General features: G+C 44.7%; 2 protein-coding genes across 2 annotated transcripts in view; one reads left to right on the top strand and one right to left on the bottom strand.

The window, feature by feature from the left end:
• Positions 1-2,123: 2,123 nt before the first annotated feature.
• tm2d1 (TM2 domain containing 1) lies at positions 2,124-21,036 on the bottom strand. Its single transcript, XM_090184869.1, has 7 exons — positions 20,859-21,036; positions 18,706-18,765; positions 15,178-15,286; positions 12,788-12,879; positions 10,781-10,854; positions 4,692-4,804; positions 2,124-2,796 (listed from the first exon to the last, which is right to left on the bottom strand). Exons 1-6 carry the CDS (start codon positions 21,004-21,006, stop codon positions 4,694-4,696), a joined length of 594 nt encoding a protein of 197 aa, XP_090040995.1. The 5' UTR covers positions 21,007-21,036; the 3' UTR covers positions 2,124-2,796; positions 4,692-4,693.
• Positions 21,037-21,863: 827 nt separating this feature from the next.
• LOC110511200 (inaD-like protein) overlaps positions 21,864-26,506 on the top strand; it is a 297,471-nt gene continuing 292,828 nt past the window's right edge. Inside the window, exons 1-4 of the mRNA XM_090184789.1 lie at positions 21,864-22,132; positions 22,393-22,452; positions 22,602-22,780; positions 24,525-24,707. Of these exons, the coding sequence (XP_090040915.1) occupies positions 22,431-22,452; positions 22,602-22,780; positions 24,525-24,707 (384 nt within the window). The 5' untranslated portion in view covers positions 21,864-22,132; positions 22,393-22,430. The remainder of the gene's footprint in view (positions 22,133-22,392; positions 22,453-22,601; positions 22,781-24,524; positions 24,708-26,506) is intronic.

Below are 26,506 nucleotides of genomic sequence, written 5' to 3'. Positions count from 1 at the left end.
AGGCTCTTCCAATAGGTACATACCATACCCCTGGCTGTGGGCTCTTCCAATAAGGACAGACCCATGGCTGTAGGCCCTTCCAATAAGGACAGACCCCTGGCTGTAGGCTCTTCCAATAAGGACAGACCCCTGGCTGTAGGCTCTTCCAATAAGGACAGACACCTGGCTGTAGGGCCTTCCAATAGGGACAAACCCCTGGCTGTAGGCCCTTCCAATAGGGTTCTTTTTGGGACATACCCCTGGCTGTAGGACCAAGCCTTCCAACCCTGGCTCTGAGTAACCAAACCAGCTGGGACTCTCCCTGTGCCACTTTATGATTTCACTCACTTGACTTCTATAAAGACAAGCAAACGTTACTGAGGGGCCGGTGACGACATCATCCCAGCCTTCCTGTTATTTCAGCTTAGACTTTTCTCACAGTCCACTGTAGAGGTGCCTATAGGGGACAAGTTGCTGCAGGGCCTCTCTGATTCTGAGAATGGAGTGTGTGTGTGAGAGAGAGCCTGGGAGGGAAGGGGGGGGGGGGGGGGGGGGGGGGTTGTGTTTAAACTCCTTGACATCAGGGTTTGCTTGGGTGTCAGTGTGAGTCTGTAGAGCAGCTACATCCTCCTCAGTCTGATTCAACTAGCACACGCTAAGGCCTGCATGCACTTCACAAATCACTGCAGACCAAACTATTATCTACTCATCTCTCCCCACGCACTCTCTCTATGCTCGCTCCTCTCTCCCCTCTCTCTCCATGCTCCCTCTCTCTCTCCAGTCTCCGTTGTCAGGCTGTGGGTGCAATCGATGGCGGTTGCAGTGCAGGAGAATTTCTCCAAAGGGGTTGAGATTGTTTTCAGGGGAGCAGGTTTGGAGCGGGTGCCGGAGTCTGACTGTCTCTCCTCTCCTTTACACTCTGTGTGTGCTCTGTAATATGAGTGTTCCACACTAGAGGAATGTGAGGCTATAAAGCACTCTGCTATATGAGAAATGGCCTCCTCTTTGTCAGGCGTGTGGTGTGAGGGAGGGTTAGGCCCAGCTCAGCTCAGCGCTCTCCTCTTCTGGGAAGTGCCCTATAAATCTCCCCACTCTTATCCCTGTACTGTATTGATGAGCTCTGGCTAGGGCGAAGGAAGAGGGAGAGTTGGGGTGAAGAGGTGGAGGGAGAGTTGGGGAGTGGAGGTGGAGAGCGAGACAGGGGAGTGGATTTGGGGGAGTTTTGAAAAGAACTTAACCACTGTGTTTCAGACCACCACTTGGTTCTTGGTTCACTTCATACTAAAACAAACTTTATTCAGTTCTAACTGCTAACAAGTTCCTTCCTTAGGATTGACCCATTATTCAACTTAAAAAAGTTATCCCTTCATAAAAATGTATTTTGTGAAGAAACCTTGAAAAGAGACTTCAAGTCCCACTGTCATTGAATATTATACATGTGCATCTGTAAACACACACTCAGCTCCTACACCCTGAAACAGTCAAAACAACAACGGATCCCCTCCACCGCGACACAACTCTTGCTATAACAAATTGCATGAGGCACTGTATTCACCACAGTGGTGTTGGACAGCCACACTGACACATCTACAATCTCCAGCTGCACACCTACAGTACACACTGTTGCCTTCTATTGCACTGTGTTGATTAGGAGTGTCACATCCATCTAAAGATGGCTTTCAGGCTCACCTATCTCCTGTATCAGGCCGTTCACACTATGGGTTGTGTTCCAAATGGCACCCTATTTTAACTCTAGTGCACTTTTTTCACCAGAGCCTTATGGGCCTTGGTCAAAAGTAGTGCACCGTGAAATGATGGTGCCATTTGGGACACAGCCTGTATCAGGTACCCGATCAAGGCAGACACACAGCAGGAAAGCTCTGCCTTGTGACTCCCCCACTTGGACCCTTTGTAATAAAAATGACACGAGGGATGGTTCTGGGGGGAGCGGGAGAAGATCTGTCTTCATCTGCAGGATGATGCCGAGAGCTAGCGTGTCATTTCTTTGACCTCTGAACTCCCTGCAGGACGATCGGTCACTGCCACAGTTCCTCCAATGAGCTCAGAGTTCGCTAAATTAACTGCTACTGCTCTGTGTTGGACTTAAACGGCAAGTTTAAACAGAACTTCATTTACAAAAGGCGTCCATTTTCATAAAATTACAATTTTATTACAAAAAAATAATAAAAATAAATCGCTAATGACAAATCAACAAAACAGTCATACAGAACATAAATAGTTCCCTTGCTGCCAGACATACTCAAATAACACAATAGATGACATATTTACAGAACTGTTCTCGGTGCAGATTCTAGATTCTTATAGGAGTATAACGATGATTTGAAGCTCTATGGCAGTGGTCATCAAGTCCTTGGTCCTGGAGAGCTACAGGGTGTGATAATGCTAGGTTGGAACAAAGGTCTGTACTCCTCTAACGTTCCAGGACCTGAGCTGGTGACCGTGGGTAAATATATGTTTTTGTTTGATTCATTTGCAATCTCTATCCTCATCTCCTCCTTTTAAAATGTGTTTTGAGGAGGTGGCAAGGAATGAAGGTCACAAAGAATGAAGGAAAGACTAAGGAGATGCTGGGTAAAGTCTAAACCAAAATGAAGCCTTCACTCTTAAGAGTATCCATTTTAAAAAGCTGAGCTTCACCACATTGGGGTACATGCAGACAGGATCATGATCAATGTGTTGACTGGGATGGTCTTAGTGTCCGTGTATCGGAATGATCAAGTGAAAAAGATCCCAAAAAGAGCGGCATAATCGTCATGACAGGGTTGAGGGTAATGATAGTTGTTTTTCACTTTGGTCCTGAAACGAGAGAAAACAGGTTGTAAACAGTTGAACTTGGATACTCGAGGCAGTCAGTGTTACATTTTTCTGTGGCCCTGAGATACATGCAGTAAAATGAAGGACTGAGAGACTGAAGAACTGTAGAGGTGTGGATGAGGACTTCATCTCTCTCTCTCGCTCTCTCTATTTGTCTGAGCGTAAACACTAAAGGGCTTGTAATGGACTCCACATGTGTATAATTGAACCCAACACCCCCGTCACCACAAACACACTGCAGCTTCTATAATACTAACCAGAGACTAAGGAGCCACAGACAACAGAGTGGGAGAGAGAAGGGAGAGCTGAAATCTTGGAGATTTAAAACTGTAGATATTTTTTGTTGTTGACAAACTGTGTGAAAGTGTGTGTGACTCTCGTTGCTCTGTGGTAGAGCTCAACCGATGAGGGACACCTATGCCAGGTATAATAACTGCACTCTCACGACCCTTTTCCCCCTCAGTCCTGAAGTGCCACCCTCCCCAAACATTTACTTAGCAGGCTGACATTTTAAAATTCCCTCCCCAGGGTAGAAGGTCCGTCCTGGAGTACCAGAGGAGGGGGGGGAGGGAGGGGGGGGGGGGGCAAGTTGTCCTTGGCTGGGTGTTTGCCTTTACCCCCCATAGGTCATACAAGCTACAGAGTGATGCAAAACCACACAACCTTGGGATCTGGTTCACTTTTAGTGTTTGAGCCGTTCAGAGTTTGTCTTTCCACTTGACTGTGTACATGTCATTTTGTATTTTATTTAACTCGGCAAGTCAGTTAAGAACAAATTCTTATTTACAACGACGTCCTAGGAACAGTGGGTTAACTGCCTTGTTCAGGGGCAGAACGACAGATATTGGGTTGTTAATTTCTGGGAATGTTCAATAGATTGGAAGGATGTAGAAGGCCAAAACATCAATCTTTTAAACTTGTCTAATAAAACAAGAGAGTGTTGTGATTCCCTGGTTTTCCTGAAATCCCGGTTGGAGGATTCATAGAATTATGAGGTAATAAGCTGGAAAACCAGTGCATTTATTGAAAGTTAGAGAATTTCGCAACGCTATACAGATGTAATAATTAGACAATCAAATGTACATTAGTACAGGGACAGGTGGAAAGACAAACTGTTACACAGTGAATAATCATTTGTGGACTGACTACGTAATATACGTTGAGTGTACAGCACATTAGGAACATCTTCTCTTTCCATGAAATAGACTAACCAGGTGAATCCAAGTGAAAGCTATGATCCCATAGGGCCTCCCGTGTGGCGCAGTGGTCTGTGCCACCAGAAATGATGGGTTCGAGCCCAGGCTCTGTCGCAGCCGGCCGCGACCGGGAGGCCCATGGGGCGGTTACTTCAATCACTTCAATCAGTGTAGATGAAGGGGAGGAGACAGGTTAAAGAAGGATTTTTAAGCCTTGAGACATGTATGTGTGCTATTCAGAGGGTGAATGGGCAAGACAAAAGTGCCTTTGAACGGGGTATGGTAGTAGGTGCACCGGTATGAGTGTCAAGAACTGCAATGCTGCTGGGTTTTTCATGGTCAACAGTTTCCTGTGTGTATCAAGAATGGTCCACCACCCAAAGGACATCCAGCCAACTTGACAACTGTGGGAAGCATTGGAGTCAACATGGGCCAGCATCCCTGTGGAACGCTTTCGACACCTTGTAGAGTTCATGCCCCGACCATTGAGGCTGTTCTGTCAGCAAAAGGGGGTGCAACTCAATATTAGGAAGGTGTTCCGAATGTGTTGTACACAGAGTACATGTAAATGGTAGCTGATGATGTTACATACAATTTTAGTTCTGAGTTTCCACAATTACACAGGGAATGACTCACCAAAGCCTATTGTCTGTCTAACTAACATGTTACTAGTGTAGCTACCTTCAGGGAGACATCTGGGTTCTTCTGTAAGTCTCATTGGTGATGGAGAGGCGTGTGAGTCTGGCACCGTAGTAGTCCACTATGTAGTCAGACTTATCTGACGGACCCACAACCTAAAGGAAGGAAGGAAGGAGAAAAGACATCAGCATACAGACGGTGAAAACCTAGGTACAGCAGGCAACACATATCTGGCAATCACAGCTGAGGGGGACCAGTGACAGCACTCCACCTACTGGACTCTAGACCAACAGCACTCAAACTACTGGACTCTAGACCAACAGCACTCCACCTACTGGACTCTAGACCAACAGCACTCCACCTACTGGACTCTAGACCAACAGCACTCCACCTACTGGACTCTAGACCAAACAGCACTCCACCTACTGGACTCCAGGCCAACAGCACTTCACCTACTAGACTCTATACCAACATCACAACACCTACTGGACTCCAGACCAACATCACAACACCTACTGGACTCCAGACCAACAGCACTCCACCTACTGGACTCCAGGCCAACAGCACTTCACCTACTAGACTCCAGACCAACATCACAACACCTACTGGACTCCAGACCAACATCACAACACCTACTGGACTCCAGACCAACAGCACAACACCTACTGGACTCCAGACCAACAGCACTCCACCTACTGGACTCCAGACCAACAGCACTCCACCTACTGGACTCCAGACCAACAGCACTCCACCTACTGGACTCCAGACCAACAGCACTCCACCTACTGGACTCCAGACCAACAGCACTCCACCTACTGGACTCTAGACCAACAGCACCCCACCTACTGGACTCCAGACCAACAGCACTCCACCTACTGGACTCCAGACCAACAGCACAACACCTACTGGACTCCAGACCAACAGCACTCCACCTATTGGACTCTAGACCAACAGCACCCCACCTACTGGACTCTAGACCAACAGCACCCCACCTACTGGACTCCCGACCAACAGCACTTCACCTACTGGACTCTAGACCAACAGCACCCCACCTACTGGACTCCAGACCAACAGCACTCCACCTACTGGACTCCAGACCAACAGCACAACACCTACTGGACTCCAGACCAACAGCACTCCACCTACTGGACTCTAGACCAACAGCACCCCACCTACTGGACTCTAGACCAACAGCACCCCACCTACTGGACTCCCGACCAACAGCACTCCACCTACTGGACTCCCGACCAACAGCACTCCACCTACTGGACTCCCGACCAACAGCACTCCACCTACTGGACTCCAGACCAACAGCACTCCACCTACTGGACTCCTGACCAACAGCACTCCACCTACTGGACTCCTGACCAACAGCACTCCACCTACTGGACTCCAGACCAACAGACTCCAGACCAACAGCACTCCACCTACTGGACTCCAGACCAACAGCACTCCACCTACTGGACTCCAGACCAACAGCACTCCACCTACTGGACTCCAGACCAACTTCAGCTAGGCTACCACTCAAATATGATGCATTCCAGCCTATATTTAATCCATAGCAGGTAGTGGCTTTAGTGATCGGGTTTTCAGAAGTGGGTTTGATTTTCACAACAATGTATGCTGGCCTGGAAACCCACTACCTTGTATTGTTTAATCCGTGCCTGACACACAGCTCCCTCCGTTCACGTTCCATCTATCTATCACATCTGTCTAGCTCCTCCTCTGCCCAGTTTGAGAGTAAATTGGAAAATTCCCCAACATCATTCATCTGGTGTGGACCTCGGTCTTTCGATAGAGAAAGAGAGAGAGAGAGAGAGAGAGAAGCCTCAAACAAACGCTGTCCGGTCTCCTTTCCTCAAGCCCCGTCCAGCCAGAATCTATTAATAATAATCCCATTAGTTCAATTTAAAAAAAATGCATTTGCCGCTCCGACGTTGCGCTTAGTCGCAATAGTTAGCCTTTCAAATATAGGGCAGCGCCTCACGCGAAGGTTAAATAGGTTCTCCGGACACGCAGAACTCTTCATCAAAAGTGTCACTTTTACAAAAGGTGAGAGAGCCCAGACGCAGCATATACATCTAAAAGAGAATGTAAGTGTTGCGCTGGGCCGTGCCAGCCAAAGCATTCCTCTCTCAGGGCCTTCAATAATACATTAGGAGAACAATAAACAGTGTGACGGTCGCCTCGCTTAATCAAAGTGGCCGAACAGACGCTGCTGCCGTTTTCAAATGAAATAGCGACTTTATACAGGCCTGCTACACAGTGGGATGTAGTGTAGAACTGGAGAGGAAGAGGAAGGGGTTAAATAGAGGAAGAGGGGTATTCTGTTTCTTTGAAGGGTGTATCATGATGTGTGTTTTGGTCTCAGATGTGATACAGGGTGACTCCAGCAGCATAGGCCTTTGTTGAAATTGTATTCAGGGTGAAGGCATACAGTCCTAAAACTACACACACCACCACTTGTCTATATGACAAACTAATATATTTTTTCAAGGAACACGAGAAAAAACATGAATCCCAAGCCTACTTTTCATTATAAACACATCCCACCATGTTGACTGAGTTAAAGCTATTCATTAGTCAAATCAAATCGCATTAGTCACATGCACCGAATACAACAGGTGTTGTACCTTAACCAACAATGCAGTTAACAAAAATACGGATAAGAATAAGGTATAAATGTGGGGTACGAGTACAGAGTCAATGTGTGGGGGCACCGGTTAGTTTAAAGTATGTACATGTAGGTAGAGTTATTAAAGTGACTATGCATAGATAACAACAAAGAGTAGCAGCGGTGTAAAATGTGTGTGGGGGGGGGGGGGGCAATGCAAATAGTCTGGGTAGCCATTTGATTAGATGTTCTGGAGTCTTATGGCTTGGGGTTAGAAGCTGTTTAGAAGCCTATTGGACCGGGACTCAGCGCTCCGGAACTGCTTGCCGTGCGGTAGCAGAGTGTGGCTGGAGTCTCTGACAATTTTTAGGGCCTTCCTCTGACACCGCCTGGCGGTGGCCCAAGTGGTGTTGAACGCCGTACGCATTACCCTCTGTAGTGCCTTGCGGTGGAGGCAGAGCAATTGCCATACCAGGCAGTGATGCAACCATGCTCTCGATGTTGGAGCTGAATAACTTTTTGAGGATCTGAGGACCCATGCCAAATCCAGTTGCAGAGGGGGGTGTTTAGTCCCAGGGTACTTAGCATAGTGATGAGATTTGAGGACACTATGGTGTTGAACGCTGAGCTGTAGTCAATGAATAGCATTCTCACGTAAGTGTTCCTTTTGTCCAGGTAGGTACGGGCAGTGTTGAGTGCAATAGTGATAGAGATGGCAGGAAGCTTGACCCCAGTGATGTACTGGACCGTTCGCACTACCCTCTGTAGCGCCTTGCGGTCGGAGACCGAGCAGTTGCCGTACTAGGCAGTGATGCAACCATGCTCTCAATGGTGCAGCTTTAGAACCTTTTGAGGATCTGAGGACCCATGACAAGTATCTTTTCAGTCTCCTGAGGGGGAATAGGTTTTGTGGTGCCCTCTTCACGACTGTCTTGGTGTGCTTGGACCATGTTAGTTTGTTGGTGATGTGGACACAAAGGAACTTGAAGCCCTCAACCTGCTCCACTCCAGCCCCATCGATGACAATGGGGGCGTGCTTGGTCCTCTTTTTCCTGTAGAATACAATCATCTACTTTGTCTTGATCACGTTGATGGAGAGGTTGTTGTCCTGGCACCACATGGCCTACCTCTAAGTCCTCCTCCCTATAGGCTGTCTCATCGTTGTCGGTGATCAGGCCTACCACTGTTGTGTCACCGGCAAATTTAATGATGGTGGTGTAGTCGTGCCTGGTCATGCAGTCGTGGCTGAACAGGGAGTACAGGAGGGGACTAGGCACGCACCCCTGAGGGGCTCTTGTGTTGAGGATCAGCGTGGAGGATGTGTTGTTACCTACCCTTATCACCTGGGGGTGGCCCATCAGGAAGTCCAGGATCCAGTTGCAGAGGGAGGTGTCCTTAGCTTAGCGATGAGCTTTGAGGACAATATGGTGGTGAACGCTGAGCTGTAGTCAATGAATAGCATTCTCACATAGGTGTTCCTTTTGTCCAGGTGGGAAAGGGCAGTGTGGAGTGCAATAGAGATTGCATCATCTGTGAATCTGTTGGGGCGGTATGCAAATTGGAGTGGGTCTAGGGTTTCTGGGATAATGGTGTTGATGTGAGCCATGACCAGCCTTTCGAAGCACTTCATGGCTACAGATGTGAGTGCTATAGGTTGGTAGTCGTTTAGACAAGTTACCTTAGTGTTCTTGGGCACAGGCACTATGGTGGTCTGCTTAAAACATGTTGGTATTACAGACTCGGACAGGGAGAGGTTGAAAATGTCAGTGAAGACACTTGCCAGTTGGTCAGCGCGTGCTCGCAGTACACGTTCTGGTAATCCGTCTGGCCCTGCGGCCTTGTGAATGTTGACCTGTTTAAAGGTCTTACATCGGCTGTGACGAGCGTGATCACACAGTCTTCCAGAACAGCTGGTGCTCTCATGCATGTTTCAGTGTTATTTGCCTTGAAGCGAGCATAGAAGTAGTTTAGCTCGTCTGGTAGGCTCATGTCACTGGGCAGCTCTAGGCTGTGCTTCCCTTTGTAGGCTGTTTGCAAGCCCTGCCACATCCAACAAACATCAGGGCCGATGTAGTACGATTCAATCTTAGTCCTGTATTGACGCTTTGCCTGTTTGATGGTTCTTTGGAGGGCATAGCGGGTCCGGGTTAGAGACCCGCTCCTTGAAAGCGGCAGCTCTAGCCTTTAGCTCAGTGCGGCTGTTGCCTGTAATGCATGGCTTCTGTTTGGGGTATGTACGTACGGTCACTGTGGGGACGACATCATCGATGCAGTTATTGATGAAGCCAGTGACCGATGTGGTGTACTCCTCAATGTCATCGGAAGAATCCCATAACATATTCTAGTCTGTGCTAACAAAACACTCCTGTAGCTTAGCATCTGCATCATCTGACCACTTTATTGGTCGACTCACTGGTGATTCCTGCTTTAATTTTTTGCTTGTAAGCAGGAATCAGGAGGATATAATTATGGTTAGATATACCAAATGGAGGACGAGGGAGAGCTTTGTATGCGTCTCTGTGTGTGGAGTAAAGGTGGTCCAGAGTTATTTTCCCTCTGGTTGCACATTTAACATGAGGATAGAAATTTGGTAAAACGGATTTAAGTGTCCCTGCATTAAAGTCCCCGGCTACTAGGAGCATCGCCTCTGGGTGAGTGTTTTCTTGTTTGCTTCCTGCTACCACACTGGTTCCCCAATGAGGATGGAGAGGGGTAAGAGGGGTGAGGCCCTAACAGGGTGAAAAATGAATTGGCTTCTCTCCCTGTCAGGCTCTGTGGACTAAACAGGTTAGGGGGGTCCTGGGGGAACGAGGGACGGGGGGGAGAGAAGCCCTCCTGCGAAAACAAACCAGTCTCATTAACCCCCATTTATAGAGAGCTTAGTGCTGAGAAGAGCAGAGGGCTGCAGCTGCACTGATTGAGACACAGGTTCCCTCTGAATACAAACAGACATTCACGCACGCACACACACACTCCTCCTGACTGGCTTGGCTATGCTTCTGCGCAATGTTCCATGGTTTACTCTGATTGGAGTGTGTGAAGCATGACCACTGTAGCAAAGCCCAGGCTGCTCTGTGATGAAAAAATGTGCTCCACTTCATTGATTACCATCACTGTTAGTGGGAGAAAGAGCTACGGTTTATACATGTGCCCAAATTGAGCAACTTGTTTTTGAAATCTTAGAAGTTGTTTTGAAATCATACAATTATCAAACTTGCATGAAATCCATCCGATTCTGATATCACAGTTGTTCCCTAACTCACTTTGCAGTGTAACCCAACTCAACTTTTGTGTCTTGTGACCAACCAATGTAATCATCAGCTGTGACCCAAAAGGAGTCAGCTTCTACCCAACATTAGGGAAACACTGACCTAACCCACCCTTGTCATCAACACACCACATAAACCATTCCTTTCATGGTTACTGTGAAAAGAGCATCTTCACAGACGTAACCAACAGATAAGAGGGATTACTTAACAGCTCTGTGTTCCACAGCTGTCCCCTGAACGCCACTCACCTGCATTGAGATCAACATGAAATCCACCAAGCTCCCAATCCCACAGAAGCCAACTGTGCAGAATTTGAGCAGCCCTAGAGAGAGAGACATGTTGGAGTTAAATAGGGTATAAAACAGGGAGGGCTCTCCAACCGTGTTACTGGAGAGCTACCCTCCTGTAGGTTTACACCAGGGCTCTCCAACCGTGTTACTGGAGAGCTACCCTCCTGTAGGTTTACACCAGGGCTCTCCAACCGTGTTACTGGAGAGCCACCCTCCTGTAGGTTTACACCAGGGCTCTCCAACCATGTTACTGGAGAGCTACCATCCTGTAGGTTTACACCAGGGCTCTCCAACCGTGTTACTGGAGAGCTACCCTCCTGTAGGTTTTCGCTCCAACCCTAGTTATAACTAACCTGATTCACCTTCTGAATCTGCTAATTATTAGAATCCGGTGCGCTAGACTGGTTGAGTGTAAACCTATAGGACAGTAGCTCTCCAGGAACAGGGTTGGAGAGCCCTGGTATAAAGCTTTATGGGGTACTCCATGCCTCTTTAAAGTTGGCATAAATTAATCATAATTTGCTAGCTATTGTGTGAGGCGACTGGGCAAGGTTTCAGTTCATTCCCTATGTTCGGTTCCAAATTTGCCCATGTGTGGCTGAATGGGAAATTAACTTGCGAGGCAAAGGTGAACGATATTGAACACTTTGACTGCTGGGCGGCGGAGTGGAGAGGCTATGTGGGTGTGTGGGTATTGGGTGTTTAGTTGTTTGCGGCCTGATTTGCTTTCAGAGGGAAATCGTGCCAAGTCAACTTTGTGTCCAAAACAACTTTGAGGATTGGGAATAACAGGTCTTTATCGTTGAGAGGAGCAGAGAAGAAGATTAAACATGAATGTGTGCAACTGAGCCGCTGTGAGCAGCTGAGGGTGTGAATTGGATGTATGAAAACACAGAGCACGGCGAGCAGGTCATTCAACTAAACACATCATCCTGTTAACATTCACACGGTCACTAGCTTACGACATAACTATGTAACATAACTGTAAGGTAGACCCGGAGATGACACTACTGCATGTCGGGGAGTACTCACTGCATCACTGGGCAATGACTACTGGCACTCACTAGCTCACTCACTCACACTCACACTCACACACACACACAATCTGAATTGCAGGCAAATTATGGAAACACCAACTCCAAATAATTGTTAACACTATTGTAAATTGCTCCATTGGGAGGTAACAGGGGTAGCTTTGTTGATTCCAGGGTGGACGTTTTTAAAAACGATGCCAGTCGGGTGGCTACTCTACAAAGCAGAAGCCCACTTAATAACCCACCGTTCCATGGTGATTCCCAAGCCAACCGTGCCAAACCAGGCCAGGTGTTGCTCAGTGCAGCATCTAAAGCCGGCTCATGCCCGTCCTCAGTGTGGCTCTGCGATGCCAAAGTACACCATGCTAGTTGGAAAAACTAAACCCCCCCCCCCCCCCAAAAGAATACAAGGCTTTCAGCCACCAGCCACTTTGTAATCTTGCAGGTGCCTAATTAAGAACAAGAATAAAGGAAAGGGAAGAAACAGCAGTGTTTCACTCCAGTGTCTGGGTTTACCACTGTTTTATAATGTCATGTAATAGTGGTTTCTTTCAGGTCCTCACAGGAAGTAGTGACCCTCTGTTTCTTAGAAACCTGCTTCATTGATTAATGCTCAACTTTGATAAATGGTCTACTTTATACTAATCCACAAACATGCAAGTTGTGTTTCTGTCCAAAACCAGCAGATCTTTTCAAACTCTCTAATATCAATACATCCAATAAATGAATGGGTAGCTAGTCATGCATTTCAACATGTGTTCTTCCTTTTTTTACAAAAACAATTACAAAGAAAATCTTTCATTGTATTTAGACCGGTTTGTTAGCAGCAGATAGGATTTGGAAATGAATCTACTTATAAATATAAATTCATCCATTGCACCCCCATGTCAGTTATTGAGAGTGAACAGCAATAACAACAGTCATACTGTACCTAAAGCTGGGTATCCCAAGTAGAAGCGATCCGCTCCTAACCATCCCAGGAAGAGCGACAGGGCCACCGCTACTTTGTAGGAGTAACCGCTCCTGTAAGGAAATAACATGTTAGCTCAAAACAGTTCAATAATGTTTCACATTTGTACAAAAACATCACATATGATGGTATATGATTTAGCCTAATCAATATCAATTGAAAATAAAACATGTTCAGGGTCATCATAGCTAAAACTTTTTGCTATGGTCTGCCCTAATGAATACAGCCCTGATACAGCCTATACAAAACATTAAGAACACCTGACCAGGTGAATCCAGGTGAAAGCTATGACCCTTATTGATGTTGCGTGTTAAATTCACTTCAAATCAGTGTAGATGAAGGGGAGGAGACGGCTTAAAGACGGATTTTTAAGCATTTAAACAATTGAGACATGGATTGTGTGTGTGAGCCATTCAGAGGGTGAAAGGTAAAGACAAAAGATGTAAGTGCCTTTAAACGGGGTGTGGTAGTAGGGGCCTTTAAACGGGGTGTGGTAGTAGGGGCCTTTAAACGGGGTGTGGTAGTTGGGGCCTTTAAACGGGGTATGGTAGTAGGGGCCTTTAAACGGGGTATGGTAGTAGGGGCCTTTAAACGGGGTGTGGTAGTAGGGGCCTTTAAACGGGGTATGGTAGTAGGGGCCTTTAAACGGGGTGTGGTAGTAGGGGCCTTTAAACGGGGTATGGTAGTAGGGGCCTTTAAACGGGGTATGGTAGTAGGGGCCTTTAAACGGGGTGTGGTAGGGGCCTTTAAACGGGGTGTGGTAGTAGGGGCCTTTAAACGGGGTGTGGTAGTAGGGGCCTTTGAACGGGGTATGGTAGTAGGGGCCTTTAAACGGGGTATGGTAGTAGGGGACTTTGAACGGGGTATGGTAGTAGGGGCCTTCAAACGGGGTATGGTAGTAGGGGACTTTGAACGGGGTATGGTAGGGGGAGCCTTTAAACGGGGTGTGGTAGTAGGGGCCTTTAAACGGGGTATGGTAGTAGGGGCCTTTAAACGGGGTATGGTAGTAGGGGCCTTTAAACGGGGTATGGTAGTAGGGGCCTTTAAACGGGGTATGGTAGTAGGGGCCTTTAAACGGGGTATGGTAGTAGGGGCCTTTAAACGGGGTATGGTAGTAGGGGCCTTTAAACGGGGTATGGTAGTAGGGGCCTTTAAACGGGGTATGGTAGTAGGGGCCTTTAAACGGGGTGTGGTAGTAGGGGCCTTTAAACGGGGTGTGGTAGTAGGGGCCTTTAAACGGGGTATGGTAGTAGGGGCCTTTAAACGGGGTATGGTAGTAGGGGCCTTTAAACGGGGTATGGTAGTAGGGGCCTTTAAACGGGGTATGGTAGTAGGGGCCTTTAAACGGGGTATGGTAGTAGGGGCCTTTAAACGGGGTATGGTAGTAGGGGCCTTTAAACGGGGTGTGGTAGTAGGGGCCTTTAAACGGGGTGTGGTAGTAGGGGCCTTTGAACGGGGTATGGTAGTAGGGGACTTTGAACGGGGTATGGTAGTAGGGGCCTTTAAACGGGGTATGGTAGTAGGGGACTTTGAACGGGGTGTGGTAGTAGGGGCCTTTGAACGGGGTATGGTAGTAGGGGACTTTGAACGGGGTATGGTAGTAGGGGCCTTTAAACGGGGTATGGTAGTAGGGGACTTTGAACGGGGTATGGTAGTAGGGGACTTTGAACGGGGTATGGTAGTAGGGGACTTTGAACGGGGTATGGTAGTAGGGGCCTTTGAACGGGGTATGGTAGTAGGGGACTTTGAACGGGGTATGGTAGTAGGGGCCTTTAAACGGGGTATGGTAGTAGGGGCCTTTAAACGGGGTATGGTAGTAGGGTTCTTTGAACGGGGTATGGTAGTAGGGGCCTTTAAACGGGGTATGGTAGTAGGGTTCTTTAAACGGGGTATGGTAGTAGGGTTCTTTGAACGGGGTATAGTAGGGGCCTTTAAACGGGGTATGGTAGTAGGGGCCTTTAAACGGGGTATGGTAGGGGGGGCCTTTGAACGGGGTATGGTAGGGGGGGCCTTTAAACGGGGTGTGGTAGTAGGTGCAAGGCGTACTGGTTTGTGTCAAGAACTGCAATGTTACTGGGTTCTTCATGCTCAACAGTTTCCTGTGTGTATCAAGAATGGTCCGCCACCCAAAGGACATCCAGCCAACTAGACAACTGTGGGAAGCATTGGAGTCAACATAGGCCAGCATCCCTGTGGAACGCTTTCGACACCTTGTAGTCCATACCCCGACAAATTAAGGCTGTTCTAAGGGCAAAGGGGGGGTGGAAGTCAATATTAGGAAGGTGCTCCTAATGTTTGGCATACTGGGTGTACATGTGCAACACTTCCACAGTGTCTGGTACTGTACATACACATTCCTGCAAGGGAGGCTTTTGTTAAAGCCCACTTCCTCTCCACTGAATCGAAACTCCGTCCCATTGGACAAGCGGCAGCTGACGTTTGGAGAAGGTAGGCATTCCACTGAAAACCCCAACAGATGGTTTAGGACAAAGCAACACAGAACAGCAGTTATGTGGGTTTCAATTTGTGTAGATTCTGATGGAAATGCACATTGATAAAAGTATTACAAAATATTATGACAGTTAAGAACCAGGACCTAAATGACCTATTATTTTTAGCTTTATTTTATTAGGGCTACCTATTATAATTTCTTGTCCCTGCAAATTAGTCTTTCAATTTGAGTTAGGCTACGTGGTACCGCCATGCATATACTGTGTCAACTACATTCTAATTCCCAAAGTCCTTATATATGGAGAATCTATTCGAACCAATCATTATGGTGGTCCTCTGTAGCTCAGTTGGTAGACCATGACGCTTGGCACACCAGGATAGTGCGTTCTATTCCTGGGACCTTCCGTACGTAAAATGTGTGCATGAAAGACTAATGGTGGTACAAACTCAAAAAAGCACAAAAGAGGATTTCACCACCCATCATCTAAGATTGTTCTAAAATAATTGATGTTAGAAACAGATATGATTAGCAATCATTAAGCTCATTGATTGCATCCAAATTGGCCATTTCTCTTTTTAGGATTCATATATATATATATGCATATTCATATATATATATATTCATACTCAATAAATATAGTACCTAACATCCAATTTTGGACCTAACTTTGTTCTGACAATGAGCTAGACATTGGTCAACAGCCACCCACGGACTCCCCATGCCAATCCCACCCCGACAATTTGTATATAGTATCAGTTCTGTGTCTGACCAGTAGTATGGAGCTGCGGCTCTAAGTGTTGTTTCTTCATACTATTCAATGCATTGCCAGGGAATTTGGTGATGTTTGTTTTACCCCTGTTCTGAGAAATTTGTCATTTAAGTTGTTAGGTTAATGTCCCATCCTACATCCGGATATTACCGGATTCTGACCACTAGATGGTGCTGTTCCTACCATTAAGTTAAAGTTTCAAGAAAACCCGAACCCCCACCCTCAATGTTAAATGGATAGTTCACCCAAATGACTAAATTACATTGCTTACAGGGTAAGAAACAGTCTGTTGACAAGGTATGGCAGAAACATATGCTTTGGTTTTGTTGGCCACTGTTTGAAATGCTAACTTTTTAGAATTTGTGGCACAAACCCAATGCAAGTCAATGGTACCTCTGTTAGCATTGTCACATGTCATGTTCAAATCATCCTAAAGTATCTAGAAATGTATTGCGTAACTCAATGGATGTTACTTATAGATGGATAGGAAGCGAGAAAATGCTAATATAGATAACATTGACTTGCATTGGATTGGTGCCACAAAATGCTAAAAAGTTACCATTTGAAACAGTAACCATGTAAACAAAACCAAAGCATAGGTTGCTGTCATACCTTGTCCATAGACTGCTTACAGGGTAAGGAAACCAGTGTAACTTTGTAATTTGGGTTAACTATCCCTTTTAACATTGGGGTGGGGGACATAGAACTGATGCTATATACTCGTTCTTGGGGTGGGATTGGCGTGTGGGGGGTCGTGGGTGGCTTCAAAAAATGTCTTTGGAATCCTCATGTCTTACTAATTCTTAGAAAAACATAAGATACTATATTTATTGAATACTAAATTAATCATACAAATCTTAAAAAAAAAAAAAAAAAAAAAAAAATGATGTTCCAGGAATGCTTATCTAACTACAGAAACGATTTCAGAACAATCTGAGATGGTGGGTGCTAAACGGCATATTATTATTACAATGAACAAAAATAAACAACATGCAACAAATTCAAAGATTTTACTGAGTTACCGTTCATATAAGGAAACCAGTCAACTTAAATCCATTAACTAGGCCCTAATCTATGGATTTCACATGACTGGGAATACAGATATGCATCTGTTGGTCACAAATACCAAAATGAAAAAAAATAAAAATAAAAGTAGGGGCGTGGATCAGAAAAACAGTCAGTATCTGATGAGACCCCCATGTGGTCATGCACACATCTCCATCACATAGAGTTGATCAGGCTGTTGATTGTGGCCAGTGGAATTTTGTCCCACTCCTCTTCAATGGCTGTGCGAAGTTGCTGGATATTGACGGGAACTGGAACCCGCTGTCGTACACCTCGATCCAGAGCATCCCAAACATGCTCAATGGGTGACATGTCTGGCGACAGGTAGCCTAGTGGTTAGTGTGTTGGGCCAATAACAGAAAGGTTGCTGGATCGAATCCCCAAGCTGACAAGGTAAAAGTCTGTCGTTCTCCCCCTGAACAAGGCAGTTAACCCACTGTTCCGCGGTAGGCTGTCATTGTAAATAAGAATTTGTTCTTTAACTGACTTGCCTAGTTAAATAAAGGTTAAATAACTAAAATAAAAATATGCAGGCAATGGAAGAACTGGGACATTTTCAGATTCCAGGAATTGTGTACAGATCCTTGTGACATTGGGCCGTGCATTATCATGCTGCAACATGAGCTGATGGTGGTCGATGAATGGCACGACAATGGGCCTCAGGATCTCGTCACAGTATCTCTGTGCATTCAAATTGCCATTGATAAAAATGCAATTGTGTTTGTTGTCTGTAGCTTATACCTGTCTATACCTTTATCTGACCACTATGGTCACAAAGTTGACATCAGCAAACCGCTCAACCACACGATGCTGTCTGTCACCTGCCCGGGACAGTTGAAACCGGGATTTATCCATGAAGAGCACACTTCTCCAGTGTGCCAGTGACCATTGAAGGTGAGCAGTCTGTTATGATGCCAAACTACAGTCAGGTCAAGACACTGGTGAGGACAACGAGCACGAAGATGAGCTTCCCAGAGACGGTTTCTGACAGTTTGCGCAGAAATTCTTCAGTTGTGCAAACCCACAGTTTCATCACCTGTCCGGGTGGATGGTCTCATCCCACAGGTGAAGAAAGTGGATGTGAAGGTCCTGGGCTGTCTTGGTTACACTTGTTCTACAGTTGTCAGGCCAATTGGACGTACTGCCAAATTCTCTAAAACACTACTTATGGTTGAGAAATTAACATTAAATTCTCTGGCAACAGCTCTGGTGGACAATCCTACAGTCAGCATGCCAATTGGACGCTCCCTCAAAACTTGATACATCTGTGGCATTGTATTGTGTTCCAAAACTGCACATCTTAGAATGGCCTTTCATTGTTCCCAGCACAAGGTGCATCTGTGTAATTATCATGCTGTTTAATCATTTTCTTGATATGCCACACCTGTCAGTTGGATGGATTATCTTGACAAAGGAGAAATGCTCACTAACAGGGATGTAAACAAATTTGTTGCCAACATTTGAGAGAAATAAGCTTTTTGTGCGTATGGAACATTTCTGGGATATTTTATTTAAGCTCATGAAACCAATACATTACATATTGCGTTAATTTTTCTTCAGTATATTATACATCACTCAACCAGAACCACTTACCCCAAGCAATCATGTCCTTGCAATTCTCAGGTTCTTGAGTGGCATCGTCTATCCTTGGTGCTTTACAAATATACTTGAACAGTATTAAGGCAACAACAAAGTATCAACTGTCATCCACAGCACAGTAAATAATGTAACATGATATCTAACAAATTGTGCTTGTCAGGTTGATATACAGTACCAGTCAAAAGTTTGGACACACATACTTAGTGTTAAACAAATCAAAATATATTTTAGATTCTTCAAAGTAGCCACAATTTGTCTTGATGACAGCTTTGCATTCTCTCAACCAGCTTCATCTGGAATGCTTTTCCAACAGTCTTGAAGGAGTTCCCACATATGCTGAGCACTTGTTGGCTGCTTTTCCTTCACTCTGTGGTCCAACTCATCCCAAACCATCTCAATTGGGTTGAGGTCAGGGGATTGTGGAGGCCAGGTCATCTGATGCAGCACCATCACTCTCCTTCTTGGTCAAATAGACCTTATTTAACCTTTATTTCACTACGCAAGTCAGTTAAGAACAAATTCTTATTTACAATGACGGCCTACCCCGGACGACGCTGGGCCAATTATGATCCGCCCTATTGGACTCCCAATCACGGCTGGTTTGTGATACAGCCTGGAATCGAACGAGGGTCTGTAGTAGCGCCTTTAGCACTGAGATGCAGTGCCTTAGACCGCTGCGCCACTCGGGAGCCCTCGATCACTCGCCTTCTTGGAAAAATGATCCTTGCACAGCCTGGAGGTGTGTTGGGTCATTGTCCTGTTGATAAATGATAATAAAATAAATGATAGTCCAACTGAGCGCAAACCAGATGGGATGGCGTATCGCTGCAGAATGCTGTGGTAGCCATGCTGGTTAAGTGTGCCTGGAATTCTAAATAAATCACAGACAGTGTCACCAGCAAAGCACCCCCACACCTCCTCCTCCATGCTTCATGATGGGAACCACACATGGAGATAATACGTTCACCTGCTCTGCGTCTCACAAAGACATGGCGGTTGCAACCAAAAACATCTCACATTTTGATTAATCAGACCAGAAGACATATTTCCACTGGTCTAATGTCCATTGCTCGTGTTTCTTGGCCCAAGCAAGTCTCCTCTTCTTATGGGTGTCCTTTGGTAGGGGTTTCTTTGCAGCTATTCGACCATGAAGGACTGATTCACACAGTCTCCTCTGAAAAGTTGATGTTGAGATTTGTCTGTTAGTTGAACTCTGAAGCATTTATTTGGGCTGCAATTTCTGAGGCTGGTACTCTAATGAACTTGTCCTCTTCCTTTCCTGTGGCGGTCCTCATGAGTCCGTTTCATCATAGTGCTTGATGGTTTTTTCGACTGCACTTGATGAAACTTTCAAAGTTCTTGAAATTTTCCAGAATGACTGACCTTCATTTCATCAAGTAACAATGGACTGTTGTTTCTCTGCTTATTTGAGCTGTTCTTGCCATAATATGGACTTGATTTTCTACCAAATAGGGCTATCTTCTGTAAACCACCCCTACCTTGTCACAACACAATTGATTGGCTCAAACACATTAAGAAGGAAATTCACTTTTAACAAGGCGCACATGTTCATTGAAATGCATTCCAGTTGACTACCTCGAGAAGCTGGTTGAGAGAATGCCAAGAGTGTGCAAAGCTGTCATCAAGGCAAAGTGTGGCTACTTTGAAGAATCTAAAATGTGTTATTTCACAGTTTGTGTCTTCACTATTATTCTACAATGTAAAACAAATAGTAAAACTAAAGAAAAATGGAATGAGTAGGCGTGTCCAAACTTTTGATTGGTACTGTATTTTCATCCATTCAGTCATCAGCATCGTTCAAGGGAACATATGACATTACAAAAATGCATACCAATGAATAATGTTTATAAAGACCCGAGAACATATCTTGATGAAAAAACAAGAGACTCTTGCCAAGAGTTAACGTTACATGGAAGATGACTGGTGAATACAGACGAGCAAACATAACTATACTATTCATCTGTTTCAAAATCGGATTAGTTATATTTTCCAAAAGTACACAACATGCAGGCTTATGTTTGCTAGCTAGCTAAATAAATGCATGCTAACGTCAGTTAGCCAGGTAACATTAGCTAGCTAGCGTGCATGAAAACCCTGTCATATTTTCGTGATTTGCAAGTAATCACGTTTAAAAGGATATTGTCCCAGGCGTAGACTTTCACAACTATCGACATCATTTGCGAGAACAAATTGGAAATGGCAATACATACAATAAAACAAAATGCCCAACGACATGGTCCGTAAAGAGAACAGCCGACTTCCGGGAAACGCCATGTTGACGACGCGACCACTTGGTCACGTGACATCGTTTTTAAACCTCTGTCTGAGTCCAAAACCAAAACCTTGTGAATTCGTACCAGTAATTTTTGTTTTCAACGTTAAACGTAGTTTAACTGAAACATCTGAACAGGTTAAGCTATGAGATTGTTACAATGCAAGTGCTCAATAGTATCCTTGTAGTAGGATAATCTTACCCCATTTGCACACACTGTATATATATATATATATATATATATATATATATATTGTATATTGTGTTATTGACTGTACGTTTGTTTATTACATGTGTAACTCTGTTGTTGTTTGTGTTGCACTGCTTTGCTCTTGGCCATGTCACAGTTGTAAATGAGAACTTGTTCTCAACTAGCCTACCTGGTTAAATAAAGGTGAAATAAAATAAAAAATAGTATGCAAAAACATGTTAGCTAGCAAATCAGTTTCTGTGTCGCAACAGATGGCTAATGTTAGCTAAATAGAACAGTAGCTGACTCATTTAAATTGGCTAGCTACTGCCTGTGCTAGCTGACTCACTGAAGTTAGCGGAACATTTCGAGAAGCTAATTTAAAAGTTGTTTTATGGAGTTATTTGATGTTCAGACTAAGCTCCTGTTAAAGAGAACCTACACTTACTTAAAACAAAAGTTTAGTTCATAGATTTAGACTAGTTATGCTAGTTCGCTGGACAGAAAGAGATGATGTGCAAGCAAGTGTTTGCTAACGTTAACTACATCTCTACATTTAGAAGGCTCTCACAGCTTAAACCTTGCTCACAAACAAAGTGATAGTTCAGTGAATCGCTCCACTGATTCTTTTAAAACTTTACATCCTGGTTCAGGTAAGGGGCGGGTTCATTTATTAACTTCCGCTGTACCGGTAGGGTGGAACAAAGTCATATCTCTTCCTTTAGCTAGATAATTTAGTAGCTAGTTAGCTAGTTTTATCTTCTTCTGGGTTTAGCTAACACATTTGTTGTGGTTTGTTAACTTGAGACATCTGTGGCATTTGTGTTACTTGGCAAATATAAACGTGGCTTAGTTTACCTGTCGAAACTTGTTTACCACTGGCTATGTAAATAGTTAACCCATGCTAATGGCTTGCTGACTGACAGAAGGACAATTGGGTATTTCTCACAAATATTTGAACGTATACTTTTAGTGTTGTATTGTGAAGTGTTGCAAAAGGGCTGTATTGTGATGATGCTTAGCCAACTTGATGGACCCAGCTCAAAAGCAGTACGGCCTTGTACTCCGTACTAATGGAGGCGATCACTAATTGTTCTTGATAGGCCTTTTATTCGATGCATTATCATCTGCCTAAAGATTATTAGAATTGTTGTTATGAGCTTTGTTTTTCATGTAAACTTGCCCTGCTTCCTCACAGTCTGCATCACAAAGATACTCTGAGACCGAGTTAGGACAATGTATGAAAATGTCCCAACAGGTACATTTAAGTCTGCTCCCATTATTGAACTGTTTTATGAACAATACTGGATATAAATGTGATACAAATGAACTTTTTCATAATCAACATTGTGTGTGTGTGTGTGTGTATGAACACATGGGGCTGTGTGTTTATGATGTGTGTGTCAGTCTCCACAGTGGAGCGCCAGCAGGTATTGCAGGCTTTGGAGCGGCTGCAGGCCAAGATGGCCCAGAGGGAGGAGTGGACCCACAGTGAGAGGCTGGGGGTGCTGAGGGATGCTCTACAGAGCCCACTGCTAGGACACATCCTCACTCTACAGCATTCAATCAAACAACTCAAAGACCAGGTAATGCTGAATACCTGCAGAGAAAGGGAAAACCTAATATTAAGACCCATGGCTTGTGAATAGCACATAGGAGATTTCATTAGTGAGGGAAAGGGGGATACCTTGTCAGTTGTACAACTGAATGCATTCAACTGAATTGTGTCTTCTGTATTTACCCCAACCCCTCTGAATCAGTGAGGTGCCATAATCAACATCCGTGTCTTCGGTGCCTGGGAGCAGTGGGTTAACTGCCTTGCACAGAGGCAGAACGACAGATTTTTACCTTGTCAGCAACCCTTCGGGTTACCGGCCCAGCGCTCTAACCACTAGGCTACCTGCCACCCAATGTGGTCACTTATGATTATACTATGATTAAGCCAACTGTTCTGCTATTATATGTGGGCTTACTTGAGCTTACATGCAGCAAGACAATGATCCAAATCACACAATCAAGTCTACATGAAAATGGCCAAAAAGCAACAAATTTGAAGTTTTGGAATGGAAGTGAAAGACCAGGCCTAATCCTAATTAAGATGTTGTGGCAGGATTTAAAATGAGCAGTTAATGCTTGAAAACCCACAAATGTTGTTTAGTTAAAGCAGTTCTGCATGGAGGAGTGGTCCAAAATTCCTCCACAGAGACGTGAGTGACTGATTAAAAACTACAGGAAGTGTTTGAGTCATTGCTCCTAAAGGTGGCACAACCAGTTATTGAGAGTAAGGGGGCAATACATTTTTCACACAGGGGAATCATTTTGTTTATGAAATTAATGAAATTGGTATGTAATTTGTGTTATTTGTTCACTCAGATTCCATTCATCTAACATTACAGTAAGTTATGGTTGAATATCTGATAAGATATAGTATAAAAAAATATACAAAAGAAGATAATTAGAAAGGGGGCAAATACTTTCACAGCACTTTAGCAACAAATAAACCTTGTTTTGGAATATGTAACATTTCAGATTGTGATGAAATGGTAAAAATACTCAATGTCAGTGTGCTTTAAGTCTACAGCATTCTAAACCTTTTACTTGTGCTTAAAGGGAGGCATGGGAAAAAACACCCAGCCACACTCCAATTCATTTGTATTCAGGTTGCATTATTATTGACGTAAAAAAAAGAATCCTTAAAATAAACTATCCACATGCCAAATTAAGATAATGGCAATAACCAATGCCTGCCTTCATATTCTAAGTGCTGCGAAGGTCAGCCGAGTGTCTATGAATGCTTCAGGTAAAAACGTATGGCGTGATAGCAAGGCGGAGGTGGCGGAGGTGCTTTTCTGTGCATCTATCAAGCTTTAATATCTACTGGCGGGGCTTGAGTAAGTGCCTTGTCCGAGATGTATTGATGAAATGGTGGGGGAAGGCTGCGTCGTCAGCCCGGGAAAAATGAGCAAGGAGACTGATAACTTTCCACAATGTGAGTCATTAATGCAGTACCTGTTTGGGACCGGCCAGAGCTGCTGCAGAGGATTTTATTGCCCCCCACCCCCACCCTACAGTAGTGCTAATATGTGAAAGAATGTGTCTTACGGTTGTTGGTGAACGAAAGCAGCTTAGAATGTCTGCGTTTCCTTGGAGACTTTTTTTGTGTGGCTTTATCGAAATAGATCTCTGAACTATCTTAGTTCACAATCACATTAAATTAAATGATTCTACTGAAGTTTTGTAAACAGTAAACAAAGCAGCTCTACCTTAGCTTTCTTTGTATCCTCCTCCACTGTGAAATTACACACCAAACCTCCCTCTCCTCCTCCCCAGCTGAACTGCATGCCTCCAGACACCTGCAGTGATTTCAGCTTCTCTAGGAAGGGCCAGCTGATTGTCAGTGCCAGCCGCCCAGCCAGCAGCCTGTGCACGTCCATTCCCGGCACTGTGTTGTCCAACGGCTCGGCCCTTGCCTCCCCCGACCAGCTCCAGAGATGGTTCTGCACCTCCGCTAAGGTAGGCGGCTGCACCGGTTCTGCCCACACACACCGCCCACCTGATGCTATGGTCACAGCTAGCTAGGATACTCCACCGTGGAGAGATGATGGTTTTAGAGTAGACTGTCATTTGTGTGTTGGTGTGCTGTAATTGGTGGATAATCAAGACAATATGGGTTTAAATAGTTTTACCTGGGTGTTTTATGTAGGCCAAACAGAGGTTAAATGCTTTTAATTGTTTTACTGCATCAGGGATAGGGTACACAGACGTTTCAGCTTTACAGCCTTCTTCAGTGTATAGGTACAATTTTCTTTCATTCAAAACAGCATTTATAAAGAACAACGGATTAGCAGCTGGTGCCTCTAATTAGGGTTTCCGCTCATATGCCAATCCAACATATTGGTTAAATCAGATGGGGTCAGAGAGAAAAGGATGCTTCCCCTGTAGATCGTGTGTCTCTTGTTGCACCATAAGGAAATGTTTTAACTTTGTATGCCCTCAGACCTCTAGGACCTATAAGATAAAGTTGTGTATAACTTGCACTACTAAAGGAGTTATTTATATGTTAGTGTTCTTGTAGTAAAATTTATATTGGAAAAACATCCCGCGCCTTGAAAGTACGTCTTGGAGAACATAAATCCACTATTAGACGTCAAGATATCACCTCGCCAGTTGCGAGACACTTTATAGAACAGAATCATTCTATTAATGAATTGTGTTGAGTCGGGATGGAAAAAGTTCATCCAGCACGTAAGAGGAGGTAACTATGACAACAAAATACTGTGGCTATATAAATCACATTCTTTATCTCCACACGGTTTAAACAAATAATTCGATTTCACCTCCTTCCTACGAGCCACATTTAGACTGTTATACAAGAACACTGTCCATATCAGATTTTGCATTTAGCTTATGAGTTGGCCCCACATGTTTATGAACGGCTGTGCCTGATGTGATGCCTGATGTGGTGGGCGATCTCATGAATTTATGTGATGTATTTAGGTGAGCAGACATCTGGGGCAATTGATTTGTGAGTTGCCCTTCGTGCCTGCTCCCATAACCTATAATTCTGTATCTCTTTGTGACTCATTTGAATACAGTTAGGGTAGAAAAGCCACTTCCCTGATTGGCAGATGAGTGTCAACCCTGATTAGAAACACCTGCTGCTCATCTGTAGTTCTTTACAAATGCTGTTTTGAATTAAATAACATTGTACCTACGCACTGAAGAAGGCTGTAAAGCCAAAACGTCTGTGTACTCTATCTCTAATGCAGTAATATCTATATATTTGTAAGAATGAGGTAAGTTTTATGCGATATACACCTCTTTTTGTTTGCCTGAATTTGTGCGTTTTACACACCAGCCAAGCTTCTGGGAAAGCGCCAAGGTTCCCTGTTGATTATGTAGGCCTACTGCTGTTGGTGGAGATATACATTCACCGGACAGTTTATTAGGTGGCTTGCTATATAAAGCTGGAAGACGGGAATCAAGGCATTCAGTTACTGTTCGATTGAACGTTACAAGGGGCAAAACGAGTTAACTAATCAACTTTGAGCGTGGTATGATCGTCGATGCCAGGCGTGCCGGATCCAGCGTCTCAGAAACTGACACCCTCCTGGGCTTTTCACACACCACAGTGTCTAGGGTTTCCAGAGAATGGTGTGACAAACAAAAAACATCCAGTTAGCGGAAGACCTGTGGGCGAAAACTGCTTGTTGATGAAAGAGAATGGCAAATTCTCCCAGCGTCATCTCTGAACGCACAACTCGTCAATTCTTGTCACTGATGGGATTTTGCAACAGACGACCACACTGGGT

This window comes from Oncorhynchus mykiss, chromosome 1, assembly GCF_057628025.1.
Source record: "Oncorhynchus mykiss isolate SJ-2025 chromosome 1, ASM5762802v1, whole genome shotgun sequence".
Lineage (NCBI taxonomy): Eukaryota > Metazoa > Chordata > Actinopteri > Salmoniformes > Salmonidae > Oncorhynchus > Oncorhynchus mykiss.
The sequence above is the reverse complement of the archived record's forward strand: the minus strand, read 5'-3'. Positions and strand labels throughout refer to the sequence as shown.

Coding starts and splice junctions, on each gene's coding strand:
- tm2d1 (XM_090184869.1), bottom strand. CDS start 21,006: ATGGCGTTTCCCGGAAGTCGGCTGTTCTCTTTACGGACCATGTCGTTG. Junction 15,287..18,705: donor CAAGGACATGATTGCTTGGG/GTAAGTGGTTCT, acceptor TGGGGTTTTCAG/TGGAATGCCTACCTTCTCCA. Junction 10,855..12,787: donor CTTGGGATACCCAGCTTTAG/GTACAGTATGAC, acceptor CTCTCTCTCTAG/GGCTGCTCAAATTCTGCACA.